Raw genomic sequence first — 19,065 nt, forward strand, 5'->3', positions numbered from 1 at the left:
GCTAGGCTGCAATGTATTATTATTAATCGCAATGGCGTAAATTGCCTTGCGTTAATTAAGATTTGGTTATAATTAAATCGTTTGGTTTACAAAATCTTTTAGATCAGTGCAACTAACATTGTCATTTCTCTGTTACAACAGTAATAGCGAACTAAATAATACATATGTTCTAAGTAAACGCTCTGTACATGATTAATTGTTGATCATTAAAGTTAATCGATAATAACAACTTGATTTGAAGTTTAATAAAACTAAATGAAGTTTCCTACCAACATATTTACGACATAAAGACGCTCATTGGATTTTCGATAGTGAAATGATTTGCCGCGTTGGCGCCAACCGCACTGCAGGTGTGAATACGCGACAGTCATGCATCTCTAGCCGCAAACGTCAACCAGCACTGACGAGGCGCGTGCAATGACCGACACCGATGTGTTAACGCCTCAAAGACACACCGATGTAATATGGCTTTGATCATTGCTTCGGCAAACTCCCTTTAAAGCGAGGTAATGTACATCACTCTAATACGGGGATTACATGATCGACGTTTGGTCTGAAACATTCCCGTATTATTGAAGTTAAGAGAAAAGTTTTGTTACAGATTAACTGCCTGATGTCCATGGAAACAATACTTTCACATCATGTATAAAGTACGAAGCGTGAGTTGGATTCAAAAAACAATTCTGGGCAAAGAAGACGACAGGTTTAATCGTACGCGAATCTTTTCAAAAAAATGCTTAAGAAGTTACGCCTAACGACCGGAAACATTTTCATCTGCAGGAATACGGATTGTTTTCCGTGAAATGCGCATCAAGGATGGTTACAGTTTTCGTAGAGTTTCTGGATGTGTAGCACGACCCGGATTGCGAATCTAGCTTTGGGTTTCTCACCAAAAATTTGTTAACGAGACAGCAAAAGAGCGGTGTTTCCTTTATGGAACATCTTATCACTATGACACATTTACAAGTCCATTACTCTATGTGAAGCATGTCGTTTGCATTGCCTGAATGAAAGACAAGACAACTACCTGCAAAGCCTGGATCAACTTCAGGACAAGTGTACAAAATCAGGCTTCCCGAGGAAGGCCATTTATCAAAATATTGCAGAGGCACGAACTTGGACAACGCTGTCGTGATGCCACCGTAAAGGACAAAATCTCAATGATTGCTTGGGGCACCGCCTTTCCTAAAGTGCTCAGACTAACGCATAAAGAGAAAGAATTGAAAAGCCAAGCAAGAATTGTTTACAAACGACCGCCGTGTTTGGGAAATATTCTGACCAATTACCGGCAACTGGTATTGCAAACAGACTGCAGCAACTCCGCGGGGAGTTACGCTTACAGACGGTACGCGGACATCATGGCAACCATAAATCTATGGTTATTGAAACGACCAATTTAACGACGAAAACACGTAAAGAATACAAACTAACGCAACATCTACCCTGTGCAAGTTATGGCATTTCGTTGCATCGTGCCAAATCTGTCATGAGCAGTACGTTGGTCAGACTAAAAATAAATTCTCAAAACGATGGACGCAATATAGGTCACTTTGGAACGTGACAGTAGGCAAAACGGGGTGTACCGAAAAGACGGCCATGCGCCACCATTATTTAAGCGCGCACCCCTCGTCAGGTCAACACAAGCCCTATGACAGCTCTTTTGCAGTGACATTTGTGGAACAACCGATGGTAAACAGACGGGATGTTTGCGAAGCCAAATTAATGAACCTGAAGCAAGTCCAAAAAATGATCATTTCCAGAACTCGGGGAATAATATCTTGGCGTTTTATTGCTGTGTCCTTCGGTTGCAACGTAATTCTGTTCATTGGTTTTTGCCATTCCTCTTATCACGTTCTGTGTTGTGTTTACGTCGTACGTTCGAGCTGCGGTGTTGTTGTGTTGCGTGTTCATGTCATTTGCCCATTTTTATCTTAGCGCCACTGGAGCCGCAACGCCTTCCATTGCAGTGTAGTGCATAGGGAAGGCAGCAGTACTGGAATTTTTGCTTTTTACTTTGATTTATTTTATTTCGTTCTTTTGTTTATTTTTTTCAATTTCCGAATAGCTTTCTGTGTTTACTTGCAGCTTCATATGTACAGAAACTGAAAGTGCGCGTGCAGGCGAAATTGATTTTTTAATATTGTTGATCAATCAGTTGACTTCAATTTGAAACTGGTGATAACATTGACTTATTATCAAAATAAACTGGTGTCGCTGATAGAGTTCAATGCCAACTAAAAGAGTAGATTCTGGAGAAATTAAGGAACCAGTCACGACCGGAAACAAAAATGTTTACCATCTGGGTATTGTTACTAAAACAAAAACATTTAAACAGTTGGATTTGGTTTCTTAACGTTTTTCGCCCTGTGCTCCATTACTTCCATTCATTTTCATTAGACCCGCTTTCAAAAATTGTATGACAAAAACAATTTAAAGTACATTTTGTCACAAACACGAACAACCAAACCCTTGCAAATTCCAATTGATTCAATTTCTTTTGTTCAAGTACATTTCTTGCAACAACTGGGTCGATGTTATTATGAATGAAACCAAAATCTGAAACCAAACACACCCACACATTTCCACCACCAAAAATAGAATAGCATGCGACCCATATGTTGGTAACGGTCCACTAGTTGGAAACACTTGCATTTTTTCCCACATTCCTGACAGTAAAGTAATGTATGATTTGTCACTCATGAAAAATTTTCATTTTCGTTATGAAGTCTCACAACAGGACTAATGTCTTACTGATATAAAAATACTTCAACAACATTTTACTGGTTGGCTTCTCCTTTGAATCACGAAGGTGAGATTCTCGAGGTCGATCGGGAGGAGCGATGAGTAACTGAGGTCGATCTCATCAGGGAGTAAGGAAGACACAGATGAAGTTAACTCCTCATCGTTTACTTCATGAGCCCAGCTGCAACATCGAAGTATCGCTTGCATGGTCGGTTGCCCCATATACGATGAAGCGAGATTCTTCAGCAGCTTCTTCTTCGTTTCCTTGGTACATTTCAAACAAATTAAATTAGTAGAGCGCAAATTCTGCATCGTCACAGAATGTTTTAATTGAAAATCTACTTAATTTGTCAAAATTAAAGCTACTCTTATAAAACAAATGAACTTGGCGCACAACACTTCTAGTACGCTGATATTTTCGAACATGTTTGATGCATTCATTGCAATACAAACACCAATCGTGTTCGTTTGGACAGACATGATATCACTCACTGGTTTCTTTAAAAGTTTAATCTTCTCGTACAGATGTTTGGCACCAAGGCTTGTCAGACCGCATTGATGCAGATACACCTGTTCAATGTTTTGGATGCAGTCCGCCACGTAAACCGCACCCTGGTCTTCTATCTTGTTGTTGGAGAGGTGAAGCCGTTTCAACTGAATGAAATAATATCCAAGTTGGACATAGTGTGAATAAATGAGTGGTATTAAAACTATATTTTGACAAAACGAAACAAAATAGAAGTAATTATTTAACTTTGACATAAATGTTTTTTCTCCCGATAAAAATATATGTCACATTTTTGTTTGGATACTCGTGAGGAACACCCAACAGAGTAATTGGAAAGTTTGTATCAGGATGAATGACGGAGGAAAACCGATTCCTGAGGATAAAACATTTAACAACCACCCATTTTAGAACTAGCTAGCTGGAAGATTGCACGGTAATAAAAAGTTCTCTATTCCAATTTTCAAATGACGAAACATCGGTGCTCCAACATTTCAAAGATTGCACTCAATTACGCAGGTTGGAAACCGTTGTTACGTAATACAGACGTTTGTAAATGATTGTTACGAAATATCGATGTTTGTTAAAGCGCTCTAAGCTGGCTTGTACTCGCATAGCCCAGCCGCCTTGGAGGTTTCATTGCAAATCATATGAACCTTGAATAAAAGATGAATAAAAATGATTTAAAAGAATTAAGATGCAAACGAATAAGAAGAACCAACAGCCACCGTCGGGCGATGCAGGTCGAAATCAACGAACTGAAACGCGCAAATCTATTTAACCGAGACAGTTGTCCCGCGAACCCTTCCACGTTTGTGAACCTGATAATGGACAGGGAATTATTGTGCGTCAAACCAGACACTGTCTGAGTCGTAGTAGAATTGTAACATCTTCATCTAGAGGAAAATGACATGGCGCAAGAGGACAGTAGACCACTAGGCGTTAAGGGTGTCGAAATCCATGTGATATCGAACATCATAACAATCGAAGACTGTTACGGATTGCCAGTCACCAGCAGACCATCCCCAATTATTGGTCCAGTAGACGTTTGTCTTGTGGTTGAAATAAAGTTTTTTATCGAAGTATGCGCTAAAGCACGAGTGTGCAGTATTCCAAATATGGTGGAATGGATCGCCCGTGTTGTTCAATATACGAGTTGGTCACTGGTACGACTGTAAGGCCTTTACAATGTGATACAGTTACCGGTTCCACCGCCAATGTTAGGGACGAACAAATAGACCTGTCGGGGTTGCGAATTGCTGACATTTGTCCGGTATCTGACAACGCAACTTTCCGCTACCACCAGTACTTGTTCATCTTGATTCATGGAATTTTGCGTCACTCGGCTCCTCTTATAAAACAAATGAACCTAACGCACAACACCTCTGGTACGCTGACATTTTCATGCATATTGGACGCATTAATTACAATAAAAACAAAAATATTGTTCCTTTGGACAGACATGAAATCACTTACCGGTTTCTTCAACAGTTTAATCTTCTCGTACAGATGTTTGGCACCAAGGCTTGTCAGACCGCATTCATCCAGATCCACTTGTTCAATGTTTTGGATGCAATCCGCCACGTAAACCGCACCACGGTCTTCTATCTTGTTGTTGGAGAGGCGGAGCAGTTTTAACTGAATAAAATAATTTCTGAGTTGGACATTGTGTAAATAAATGAGCGGTATTAAAACTATATTCTGACAAAACGAAACAAAATAGAAGTAATTATTTAACTTTGATATAAATATTTTTTCTCCCGATAAAAATAAATATCTCATTACGCTGAAACCTTAGAGGTTAATGTTTGGATACTCGTGAGGAACACCCAACAGAATAATTGGTAAGTTTGTATCAGAATGAATGACGGAGGAAAACCGATTCCTGAGGATAAAACATTCAACGCTCAACCAATTTAGAACTAGCTTGCTGGAATATTGCACGGTAATAAAAAGTTCTCCATTCCAATTTTCTAATAACGAAACAACGGTGCGCCAACATTTGAAAGATTTCACTCAATTACGCAGGTTGGAAACTATTGTTACGCAATACAGACGTTTGTAAATGATTATTACGAAATATAGATGTTTGTTGAATCGCTCTAAGCTTACTTGGACTCGCATAGCCCATCTTCCTTGGAGGTTTCGTTGCAATCATATAAACTTTGCACAAAAGATGAACAAAATTATTCAGAAAGAATTGAGACGCAAAGGAAACGGAAGAAGAACCAACAGCGACTGTCGTGCGATGCAGGTCGAAATCGATGAATTGAAATGCGCGAATCTTTTTAACCGAGACAGTTATCCCGCGAACCCTTCCACGTTTGTGAACCTGATGATGGACAGGGAATTATTGTGCGTCTAACCAGACACTGTTTGAGTTGTAGGAGAATGGTAAGATCTGCACCTGGAGGAAAATGAAATGGCGCAAGTGGACACTAGACCACTAGGCGTTAAGGGTGTCGAACTCCATGTGATGTCGAACATCATAACAATCGAATACTGTTACGGATTGCCAGTTACCAGCAGACCATCCCCAATTACCGGTCCAGTAGACGTTTGTCTTGTGGTTGAATTAAAAGTTTTTTATCGAAGTATGCGCTAAAGCACGAGTGTGCAGTATTCCAAATACGGTGGAATGGATCATCCTTGTTGTTGAAAATGCGAGTTGGTCACTGGTTCGATTGTAAGTCCTTTACAATGTGATACAGTTACCGGTTTCACCGCCAATGTTAGGGACGAACAAATAGACCTGTCGGAGGGATTGCGAATTGCTGGTATTGGTCCGGTATCTGACAATGCAACTTTCCGCTACCACCGGTACATTTTCATCTTGATACATGGAATAACCTATGTATTATTTACTCCTTGTTACAAGTTTCATTTGCTACGAACAGAAACATGTCATTTGAAATTGCACTGTGTTCGACGTTATTTTTTACATCAGCTTGCATAAAGTTCATGATGATGCTGAACTCTGACCTCGATTCCTGTGACTTGAACAACGCTTTGTCACGCCACCGAAAAGGACAAAATCTCAATGATTGCTTGGAGCACCCCCTTTCCTTAAGTGCTCAAGCTAATGTACAAAGAGAAAGAATTGAAAACCAAGCAAGAATTGTTGACAAACGACCGCCGTCTTTAGGAAATATTCTGACAAATTGCAGGCAACTGGCATTGCAAACAGACTACAGCAGCTCCGCGGGGAGTTACGCTTACAGACGGTGCGCAGACATCATGGCAACCATAAATCTATGGTTATTGAAACCACCAATTTAACGACGAAAACAGGTAAAACAAACATCTACTCTGTGCAAGTTATGGCATTTTTGTTGCATCGTGCCAAATCTGCCATGAGCAGTACGTTGGACAGACAAAAAATAGTTTCTCAAAACGATGGACGCAATATAGGTCAGATTGGAACGTGACAATAGGCAAAACGAGAAATAGGCCGCTGGAATCGCAACGCCTTCCATTGTAGTGTAGTGCATAGGGAAAACAGCAGTACAGGACTTTATGCTTTTTACTTTGATTAATATTTTTTTGTTTCATTCTTTTGTTTATTTTACCAATTACCGTATAGCTTTCTGTGTTTACTTGCAATTTCGTATTTGAAGAAAATGAGAATGCCCGTGCAGGTGAAATCGATATTTTAATATTGTTAATCAATCAGTTGACTTTAATAATCGATGTTATTGTAAATGAAACCAAATACATCCACACATTTTCGCAACCAAAAAATAAATAGCATGCGACCCATTTGGTGGTATCGGTCCCCTTGTTGGAAAACACTTTCATTTTTTCCACATTCCTGACAGTAAAGTAATGTATGATTTGTCCCTCATGAAAAATTTTCATTTACGTTTCGAAGTCTCACAACTGGACTAATATCTTACTGATATAAAAATACATAAATAACATCTTACTGGTTGGCTTCTCCTTTGAATCACGAAGGTGAGATTCTCGAGGTCGATCGGGAGGAGCGATGAACGACGGAGGTCGATCTCATCAGGGAGTAAGGAGGACACGGATGAAGTTAACTCCTCATCGTTTACTTTATGAGCCCAGCGGCAACATCGAAGTATTGCTTGGTTGGTTGAAACCCCTATATACGATGATGCGAGATTCTTCAGCAGCTTCTTCTTCGTTTCCTTGGTATATTTCAGACAAATCAAATTAGTGGAGCGCAAATTCTGCCTCGTGACAGAATGTTTTTATTGAAATTGAACCTAATTTTCCCAAATTACCTAAAATGTGCCCCTGCTTTATTGGTTGTATTGTTTTGCGTCACTGGGCTCCTCTTATAAAACACGCACAACACCTCTAGTAAGATGACATTTAGGTACATTCATTGCAATATTAATGAATATTTTTCCTTTAAACAGACATGAAATCACTCACCGGATTCTTTAACAGTTTAATCTTCTCGTACAGATGTTTGGCATCAACACCTGTCAGACCGCATTTATGCAGATACACCTCTTCAATGTTTTGGATGCAGTCCGCCACGTAAACCGCACCCCGGTCTTCTATCTTGTTTTCGGAGAGGTTGAGCACTTTCAACTGAATAAAGTAATATTCAAGTTGGACATAAGGTATTCAGGCTTGGCAGCCCAGGCAATGCAGCCTAGCTGGATCAGCCACATTTTCCTGACAAGTCGGAGCAAGATTTGAAAAATCAAGCTCCCGGTGATGTTTGAACTCACGACCCTGGGCTAACCAGGCCCAACGCTCTACCAACTGAGCTACTGGAGCTCAGTGGTTTCACGGAGTATATTGTGGCCAAGGTACAATGGTGCATTTGCCTGCGCTGCCAAGCCTGACACAACAAGAAAAGGTGGCTGATCCAGCTAGGCTGCATTGCTAGGGCTGCCAAGCCTGAATACCTCATGATGGCGATACGTTAGCTGTGATCGCCAAGCAAGGACCTGCGCAGTGGGGCGATCTTAACTGTCATGCCATTGCATGTAATATTACTGCAAGTTGGACATAGTGTGAATAAATGAGCGGCATTGAAACTATATTTTGACAAAACGAAACAAAATAGCAGTAATTATTTGATTTTGACATAAATATTTTTTCTCTCGATAAAAATAAATATCTCATTACGCTGAAAACTTAGAGGTTCATGTTTGGTTACTCGTCAAGAACACCCGACACAGTAATTGGTGAGTTTGTATCGTAATGAATGACGGGGGTAAACCGATTCCTGATGATAAAACATTTAACGACCACCCATTTTAGAACTACCTTGGTGGAATATTGTACGGTAATAAAAAGTTCTCTATTCCAATTTCCAAATGACGAAAAACATCGGTGCTCCAACATTTCAAAGAATGCACTCAATTGGGCAGGTTGGAAACTATTGTTACGTAATACAGACGTTTGTAAATGATTGTTACGAAGTATCATGTTTTGTTGGAGCGCTCTAACCTGGCTTGGACTCGCATAGCCCAGTCGCCTTGGAAGTTTCATTGCAAATCATATGAACCTTGAATAAAAGATGAATAAAAATGATTCAGAAAGAATTGAGACGCAAACGAATCGACAGAAGAAGTAACAGCCACTGTCGTGCGATGCAGGTCGAAACTACGAACTGAAACGCGCAAATCTACGCAACCGAGACAGTTGTCCCGCGAACCCTTCCACGTTTGTAAACCTGAAGATTGACAGAAAATTATTGTGCGTCAAACCACACACTGTCTGAGTCGTAGGAGAATGGTAAAATCTTCATCTCGAGTAAAATGAAAAGGCGCAAGTGGACACTGGACCACCAGGCGTTAAGGGTGTTGAACTCTATTTGAAGTCGAACATCATAACAATCGAATACTCTTACGGATTGCCAATCACCAGCAGACCATCCCCAATTATTGGTCCAGTAGACGTTTGTCTTGTGGTTGAATTAAAATCTTTTATCGATGTATGCACTAACGCACGAGTGTGCAGTATTCCAAATATGGTGGAATGGTGTTGTTAAAAATACGAGTAGAACATTGGTACGATTGTAAGTCCTTTGCAATGTGATATACAGTAACCGGTTCCACCGCCAATGTTAGGGACGAACAAATAGAACTGTTTGGTATTTGTCCGGGATCTGACAATGCAACTTTCACCGGTACTTGTACATTTTGATTTATGGAATCACCTATGTATTATTTATTCCTTGTTACAAGTTTCATTTGCAACGAATAGAAACATGTCATTTGAAATTGCACTGTGTTCGACGTTATTTTTCACATCAGCTTGCATAAAGTTCATGACGATGCTTAACTCTGACCTCGATTCCTGTGAATTGGGCAACGCTTTTGTGACGCCACCGAAAAGGAGAAAATCTCAATGATTGCTTGGGACACCCCCTTTCCTCAAGTGCTCAAACTAATGTACAAAGAGAAAGAATTGAAAAGCCAAGCAAGAATTGTTTACAAACGACCGCTGTGTTTGGGAAATATTCTGACCAATTACCGGCACACAGACTGCAGCAGCCCCGCGGGGGTAACGCTTGCAGACGGTGCGCAGACATCATGGCAACCATAAATCTACGGTTATTGAAACCACCAATTTAACGACGAAAACAGGTAAAGAATACAAACTAACGCAACATCTAACCTGTGCAAGTTATGGCATTTACGTTGCAACGTGCCAAATCTGTCATGAGCAGTACGTTGGTCAGACTAAAAATAGTTTCTCAAAACGATGGACGCAACATAGGCCAGATTGGAACGTGACAATAGGCAAAACGAGGAGTACCGAAAAGACGGACGCTGCGCCATCATTATTAAAGCGCACACCCCTCGTCAGTTAGACACAAGTCCATTGACAGCTCTTTTGCAGTGACATTTGTGGAACAACCGATGGTAAACAGACTGGATGTTTGTGAAGCCAAATGAATAAACGAATAGTATGCGACCCATATGTTGGAAACTCTTGCATTTTTTCGCACATCCCTGACAGTAAAGTAATGTATGATTTGACACTCATGATAAATTTTCACATTGGACTTATATCTTTCTGGTATAAAAATACATAAACAACATCTTACCGGTTTTCTTCTACTTTGAATTACGAAGGTGAGATTCTCGAGGTCGGTCGGGAGTAGCGATGAGTTACTGAGGTCGATCTCATCAGGGAGTAAGGATGACACGATTGAGGTTATCTCCTCATCGTTCGCTTCATGAGCCCAGCTACAACATCGAAGTATCGATTGTTTGGTTGGTTTCCACATATACGACGATGCGAGATTCTTCAGCAGCTTCTTCTTAGTTTCCTTGGTACATTTCGGACAAATCAAATTAGTAGAGCTTAAATCCTGCATCGTGACAGAATGTTTTAATTGAAAAACAACTTAATTTGCCAAAATTATTTAAAATGTGCCCCTGCTTTTTTGGTTATATTGTTTTGCGTCACTCGGCCCCTTTCATAAAACAAATGAACCTAACGCACAATACCTCTGGTAAGCTGTCATTTTCGTGTATGTTGGACGCATCATTGCAATACAAACATAAATATTGTTCGTTTGGAAAGACATGAAATCACTCACCGGTTCCTTCAACAGTTTAATCTTCTCGTACAGATGTTTGACACCAAGGTTTTTCAGACCACATTCATACAGATCCACTTGTTCAATATTTCGGATGCAGTCGGCCAGGCAAGCCGCACCACGCTCTAGTATATTGTTGCGGGATACGTTGAGAAGTTTCAGCTGAGTGAAATAATATCCATGTAAAACATGATGTGAATAACACAAGGAATCAAACAAATAATGGTATATATGGATGTCGTACCGTTTTGTTTAGAGTTTGCTTCATACGAATATAATGGCGTGTTTTGGTTGAAATACAAAGTTTAAACAAACCTAAGTTACATTCAGAGAAGCGAGAAGTTTCACCACGTGCACTTATCACCCGCCCTTTTATTGAAAATTTAAGTCTGTTTTCCGAATATTGTTTTGGATAAAACTCCTTTTAAGTGATATGTAAGCCTTTCCAACAAACGTCAGCACAATTCATTTTTTTGGGACTACATCGCGATTTGAACCCAGAAAATCCTCGCCACGAATCCCGACCGTTACGACGTTTACCACAACACTACCCATGTCGCACCATTACGTTTCTGAGTAGAAAATCACTCGTGAATACGTGTTTGTTTGAATGGGCACCGGCTCCATTTAAATTCACTTATGTTTAACCACCTCATGTTGTAAGACGGTAAACACAAAATATTATGTGTTGTTTATATCTGTACACCACTAAAACTCTGTTCGATTATCACCGTCAATAATATGATGGCGAATAATATCGCCGAAAAAATACATTGCAATGAAAGGAGAGAAAATCTGTTTTGAGTTAAGTTAACACCATGTCTGGTAGCGTCATAAATTAAAAATAATTGATTAATCCGACGAAGAAGACTTTATATTGGAGGGAGTTAAAACACCAAACATTAAATACTGTAAGGTATTTGGCGGGCCAATCATATTACGTCCCCAACAATCCAAATTCATGGGATAAGTCCCCCGCGCCCCCATCCCAAGGGTGACCGTCGTGAGTACAGAAATGCATAAACAACATCTTACCGGTTTGCTTCTTCTTTGAATCACGAATGTGAGATTCTCGAGGTCGGTCGGATGGAGCGATGAGTTACTGAGGTTGATCTCATCAGGGAGTAAGGCGGACACGATTGAAGTTATCTCCTCATCGTTCGCTTCATGAGCCCAGCTACAACATCGAAGCATCGCTTGGTTGGTTGATTCCTCCATACACGACATCGCGATATTCTTCAGCAGCTTCTTCTTCGCTTCCCAATCTTCACTTGAACATCCAGGAACTACGGCTTCAATATCTTTGAAAACTGAAGAATCGCAAATTCCGAACGCGAACTTGGCAACAACCTCCCATCTGTCCTTGGTAAGTCGGGTGTATTGTTTCTTGAATTCTTTTAAAGGCATGATCGTCATCAGGTAAACCGCGGAGAAGAATTCTTGCCAAATGAGATGTGAAAAATATCTACGTTTATGTCCGTCCAGTATTGTCAACTTTAAGTTTCCCTGCTTTGTAATTGAGGTATTCAGAAAAGCATGAACTGTTGAGTCATTCAGTTTTGCGCTTTTGAAATCCTGTACTTTGAATACAACTTTCTTGTTCCGAAATCCGTCCCAGGCCAGTTTTGAAAGTTTGTTCAACTGTGGATTTTCATTCTTCAAGTGCTCAGTTTGTGAGTATTGAACACAAGTAGATGCCAGAACACGGGTAAGCGAAACATGCTGAATATCATCATCATGACTCAGCAGATAGTTGAGGGTCAGTATGAAATTAACCGGAACGTAACAGTAAGAGAACATATTGGTGTTTTGTTCAAGTTTGTTCTGTACAGAGTCATATCTTGCACCGCATATCTGTTGTCCAAGTTCTCTCTGTGAGTTTGGAGTTAAGCCGAGTATCTGAGCAATAAACCTTGGTCGATGTGATGGATGGAGTTTGTAGAATGGAGCTGGTCGTGACGTGAATATCTTCCGGGAACGTGGGAGCAAATATCCATTCAATAAATGCTTGAGATAAACTTCTGCTTTGTTCTCTTTATCCAACAAGAGAGTTGGAGCTTTACTTGAGAATTTAAAAGCTGCTTCATCTACTCCGTCGAAAACCAAGAGAACATCTGGATCACCATTGATGGCTTGCATTATGCCTTGAGCTACCTCTGGATTGTATTCCCAGCTAAGCAGCATGGCGTGGAGGAGAAACCGAAGGAAAGTCATGCTTGTTTTGAAATTTATATTTCGAATTGCAATGTAGAAGATGAAGGATATTTTTCCAAACAACTTTTTATGCAAAGCTTGTAAAGCCCATGTTTTGCATGAAGTCGTTTTTCCGATGCCCGCTTGACCTAGAACACCTACAATATTTCCATGCTTTTCCACGTACTCGAGTTTTGCTTCCACTTGTTCGGGTTTAAATTTCCTTTCTGCTTCTCTTTGTGCTGTTTGCTTTGCACGAGTGAACATTTCTTTAGGGATGATGTCACTGGATGGTCGATCGTAAACTTTAGCCAACTCCTCTCTACGATGGTAATGTCCTTCTGCTTGAAACTCGTCATCAATTTGTTGTGGTTTGCTGACTATGGATAGGTTGACTGGTGTTATGTTTCGTTGGGTAATTTCTGCAAGTGATGATTCTTCACTGGCGATGGATTTCACTTTTTTTTTTAAAGTTGACTTCAGTTCTTCGCCTACAACAAGGTTTTTTAAACTTTTTTTTGTACAACGTGTCAGGTGTTTTGTAGAACAAGAAATGAATGCGTACGTTTTGATTTGGGATGTCACATAACTGATTTGATTGAGAAAAACTAATTGTTTTGTCGTTGATGCTGAACATAAGCGTCGATTTACGAGTGACTGACCACACGGTGCCACACACATGATACGATGCGTTAAGCTAGTTTCAAAAGACCTGTGTTATCACTGTCACAATCAAGACAAACACAAGTGTCTCGTGGATTGTTACGCAGCGCAGCAGTTGTTGTAACATTATGGTAAAATTCGTCATTGTTGCGTGAACCTGAAAAAGTCACCCTTAATAATTCTCAAAACGTTAAATAATCGACGCCCATGAAGAGTGTTGAGGTCACGCCTCATTACGTACGGCGGCAACAATGCGCTTGCATGCCACAGTCGCGTGATGCGTGGAATGTGCCGCAGTCCTTTTCATGTGATTATTATTTGTGCGTGTTACTTGAAATGCAATTTACTTCCCTATAAATGCGTGTGTGCTTGCCTTGTTTTTCATTCTATGATTTGCAACGATACGAACAAAATATAAAGAAACACAACAAAGTTATTGGCGACAAGGACGGGATCAACTAACTGAACGAGGTACACGCAGTTTAGTATTGAATATTTTAGTTCGCCCGAAGATGGAAAAAGTTGCGAAGCTCATTCAAGAACAGTTACAACAGCAATAAAAGCGTCAGGATGAACAGCAAGAAGAGCAGCAAAGGAGTCACGACGAACAGCGAGAAGAACAACATAAGTGTCACGAAGAACAAATGAAGTTGATTCTTGCCCTAGTTGAAAAGGCTGGTTCAAGTGGAAACGCTGCACCTTCCGTTGCTTCGCCAAGCTTTTCGGCATTTGACGCAAAATCGGAGTTGTGGGACGACTACTGGTCGAGGTTTACTACGTTTACACGGACACATACTGTACGAGAAACGAGGGTTGCTCAGGTTTTTTGACCAACAAAACTACCACAACGTACAAGCTTTTATCCAACCTGGCTGGACAAAGCTCTCCTGCAAAGACCGTCAACGATCTTTCTATTAAAGACATCGAAGCCTTTATGAAGAAACAGTTCGGTCCAAAGCGATTTGTGATTCGGGAACGTTTCAAGTTTTGGAGCAATATGGAACGCAAGCCAGGGGAAACAGTGCAAGAATTGGCTGCACGCTTTCGCCACGACGCAGTCTCGTGAGATTTTTCCTTGATTGGAAACCAGCTGGACGAAGCGCTGCGCACTAGGTTTATTTGCTCCATAGCCAATGAAGCAGTGCTGAAGGCAATTTTCAAAATCAACGCCGATGATCTGACATTTACGCGTGCTATTGAAGTTGCCATGCAAACCAAAGACGCTGCAAAGGTTGCAAAGGAAACCGTTTATGGAACAAGGTAATAGGTGCATAAAGTTCGGGGTACAAAGAAAACTGCTGTTACGTCACCAACAACGGTTGTTCAAGGTCAGTTCAAGGAGAAGATTTCTTGCTACCGCTGCGGAAAGGCAGATCATATTGCACCCAATTGCCGATATAAAACAGCAACATGTCGTTTTTGCAAGCATTTGGGACATTTGGAAGCAGCTTGCAGAAAGAAGAGGGCATCTAACGACAATGTCAATTTGTTGTTTTCGATCAAGTCGCAAGCCATTTCACCTACGAAGTTAGAGGTAACCGTTACCATTGACGGCAAAGCATGTCTATTGGAGATGGACACCGCAACAAACGGAAACTTTATTTCTGTCGAGACGCGGAGAAAAGTTGGAAAAACGTTTTTCAACTCAGCGACAGAACATATTGTTCCGATTGTGGGGGCGTTTGAGGCAAAAGTTCAACATGGACCAAACATGAGCAAGGTGGAGTTTTTCGTCTCCCAAATGCCGCATTTAAATCTGCATGGACGATGCGCTATCCAATCCCTGCACATTTCGTTGGACAAGCTACTTCACAGTCCCGACGAGCTGACGATAGCCGTCCGGACACTCATTTACAAGAAGCTTGCAAACAACTTTGTGGACAATACCCAGATCTTTTCAAGACCGAATTGGGATGTTTAAAGGATTTTGAACTAGAGGTAAAGTTGACGAAGGACGTGAAACCCATATTCTGCAAGCCGACACCTGTTCCATTCGCGTTACAAGACGATGTCAACCTCCTATATGACGCTGGCATCGCAAGAGGTATTTGGACTCCTGTGAAATTTAACAAGTGGGGAACACCAGTGGTTCCAATACGAAAGTCGCTGCTTCCAGGACAAACCAAAGCCAAGATACGAGTTTGCGTAGATTACTCTGCAACCGTTAACCCGCAGTTATCTACGTACCGTCACCCACTTCCACCTCCTGAAGACTTAATGCGCAAGTTGCGAGGTGGATACAGCTTTACAAAAACTGATTTGGCTGTAACCAAATCCGATTGGGGCCAGAGAGTTGCAAGAGACTGGCAATCAGTACGCACAGAGGTGTTCTATTGCAAAACGTTTTGCCATTTGGTATAACCTCCGCTCCAGGCTACTTCCAATCGATAATGGACGACTGCACAAAAGATATGCAAGGTGTAACCGTCTATCTGGATGATCTTTTGGTTAGCGGATCAACGGCCGAAGAACATATTCACAATCTTCGCCAACTTCTTCAAAGGCTCAACAACAAGGATTTACGCTGTGGTATAGAGAAATGCAAATTTGCATTACCACAAGCGGAATACTTGGGGCACATACTTTCCAAAGAAGGCATTTCCAAAGGTTCAAAATTGGATGGGGTTGTCAACATGTTACCACCGGAAGATGTGCCAAGTCTACGTTCATTTCTTGGTTCAGTGCAGTTCTACAGCAAGTTCCTGCCATCGCAATTCGCAAATGTTGCGGAACCTTGTTATCGACTTACCAGGTCAAATGTTGCGTGGAAATGGGGCAGGAACGAGAACGCTGCATTTTGCAAATTGAAGGAATGGTTTTCAGCTGACACAGTTCTGACTCATTTCGACCCTCCATTGCCTATTGGAATTTCCTGCGATGCAGCAAACGTTGGAATTGAAGCAGTTCTGTTTCACCGCTATCCAGATGGAAGCGAAATCATCAACCAAAAGCCAGCGCAACTACAGCCAAATTCTGAAAGAGGTTCTTGCAATTATCTTCGCGCTGAAGAAGTTTTACCAGTATCTCTTGGGCAGGAAATTTGTTTTGGTGACCGACCAAAAGCCACTGATAGCTTTGTTGGTTCCCACTAAAGCGACACCTGCTTTAGCAGCTAACCGCCTAGCAAGGTGGGCACTTGTGAGTCAATTTCAATACGAGATTGAATACAGGAAGACATCGGAACATCAGAATGCCGATACACTTAGTCGTTTACCTGTTGGGGAAGATGCAGACTTTGACTGAGAGAAAAGTGCACAAGACACCGACATAGTTTGTGCAATCACCAGTCTGAGTTTACAAGTGCAACCCACCGAAAAGAAATTGCAAAAGATACAGTTTTATCCAAAGTCATGCGCTTTACAAGAGAGGGTTGGCCATCTTCTTTGGCAAACAGTGACCCAGTTGCCAAGTTTCGCAAAGTAGCGGATTCGATGAGTACAAGCTGCTGATGTCTACTATATGGTTCGCGGTTAGTCATACCGGAATCACTTCGTTCTACTGTTCTGCAGATCTTACATACTGGACATTTTGGGATCCAACGAATGAAGTAGCTGGCGAGGACCGCAGTTTACTGGCCGAATATAGATGATGACATGACAGTTCCTTGTCACAAGTGCCAAACTTGTGCCGAACACCAAAACGCCCCGTCAAAGGTAGCAGTTCATCCATGAATGATGCCAGAAAAGCCATGAAGTCGATTACATATCGATCACGCAGTTAACTTTCTGGGAAGTAACTGGCTTCTGATGATCGATGCACATTCAAAGTACCCTTGCGTACATCAAACGCATTCTATATCATCAAGAACCACTATGGAGTTGCTGGAAAGAGATTTTGCTCATTTCGGCTACCCACACACTATCGTGTCGGATAATGCACAGGCATTTATGTCTGCTGACTTTCAGGAATTTTGCAAGAAAAGGGGCATCGTAAATTTGTCAGGAGCACCATATTTTCCTGTAACCAATGGCGCTGCGGAAAGATTGGTCCAAACTTTTAAGAAGGCAATAAAGAAGTCTTCCAAACCCCTTAAAGAAGCATTGCAGGAGTTTCTGTTGCTGTACAGGCGTACTCCGAGCAAAATTGATACTCTGTTACCTTCACCAGCACATGTTATGCAACGTAATCAAGTAAGGCCGACACGAAAATCCGAAGATACAATTTCTTTTAAAGCTGGAGATCCATGTTATGCTTTATACATGGGCCCGAGACACAGCAAGGAGGGTCGCTGGGATCCTGCCACTATTATTAAATGTTTTGGCAGTCGAATGTTTCATGTGAAAGTGTTTTCCCGAGGTCCAATCTGGCGACGTCACATTGACCAGTTACGCGTTCGATACGTTTCTGACCAAGATTTGGAACCGGTGGAAGAAGGAAGATTTCTGCAGCCTCCGTCTCCAGAAATATACGTTCCAACCAATCCCAGCACTCCTTTCTGCGAGTTGTTTTTATCCCTCCAATGTCGGGCCTGTAGCGACACAATATGTTGTAAAGATATACCGTCGCGGGTTGTGTAAGTTTTAGTGCTTGTTGCCTTTTTCTTGCGACTCTCTCACGTGTCATGTGTCACGCCATGTTCGCATCATTGGATGTACGACGAATAAAGAGCAAGCACGCCACATTTTGGTGACCCCGACCGCCAAGAAACGATATTACCTGGACAATGCAAGATCGAGAAGAAGTACTACACACTGCTGTTTCTTTGAAACTACCGACGTTCTGGACTGAACAACCCCGAGTGTGATTTCAACAAATCGAAGCACAATTTACGCAGCGCAAAATATGTTGCGATAGAACGCAGTATTATTATGTGGTGTCAGCATTGGACCAACTAACGGCAAGCCGACGTACTTTGGAAGGCAAGAAACAGCGAGCAATTTACGTTTCAAAAGTCCGCAAGCGTGAAATGCCTTCAGCAAGACCTGCGCAGCAATCAAGTAAGAACGGTTTATGCTTTTATCACCAACGCTTTGGCGACCGTGCCCTTAAATGCCAGCAACCCTGTGCTTATCAGGAAAACTTAAAGGCCGGCCGTTGTTAACTGCAGCAGCGGCCGGCGTTCACAAGAATTTGTTTTTTCTATGGGACAATAATTCACAACAACAATTTTTGGTCGACACTGGAGCAGAAGTTAGCGTTTATCCTTCTTCCAGTAGGGAACGCTTGTGTCAATGCAACGACTTCAAGCTTATAACCGCTAATGGGAGCGCCATTAAAACATTTATAACAAAAGCAATTTCGCTCGATTTAGTTGCGGGCAAGTTTTCTTGGAAGTTTGTTGTAGCCAACGTGCCCAGGCCGCTTCTCGGAGCAGATTTCCTGCGCGCAAATTCCTTGCTTGTCGACCTGAGGCACAAATGCTTGTTAAACGTTCGTTCCTTTGCGAGTGCACCACTTCATTGTACCAATCACTCACCAATGCAAC

At 41.5% G+C, this 19,065-nt stretch overlaps 1 protein-coding gene across 1 annotated transcript in view; it reads right to left on the reverse strand.

Annotated features, from left to right (window-relative positions):
* The window catches only part of LOC145906916 (protein NLRC5-like), a 32,582-nt gene extending 18,924 nt beyond the window's left edge, over window positions 1–13,658 (reverse strand). Inside the window, exons 1-2 of the mRNA XM_082994374.1 lie at window positions 13,640–13,658; window positions 11,820–13,468 (exon numbers count right to left, since the gene is read on the reverse strand). Coding sequence (XP_082850500.1) covers window positions 11,820–13,468; window positions 13,640–13,658 — 1,668 coding nt within the window. The remainder of the gene's footprint in view (window positions 1–11,819; window positions 13,469–13,639) is intronic.
* Window positions 13,659–19,065: the final 5,407 nt, after the last annotated feature.

This window comes from Ascidia mentula, chromosome 6 (genome assembly GCF_947561715.1).
Source record: "Ascidia mentula chromosome 6, kaAscMent1.1, whole genome shotgun sequence".
Taxonomy (NCBI): Eukaryota; Metazoa; Chordata; class Ascidiacea; order Phlebobranchia; family Ascidiidae; genus Ascidia; species Ascidia mentula.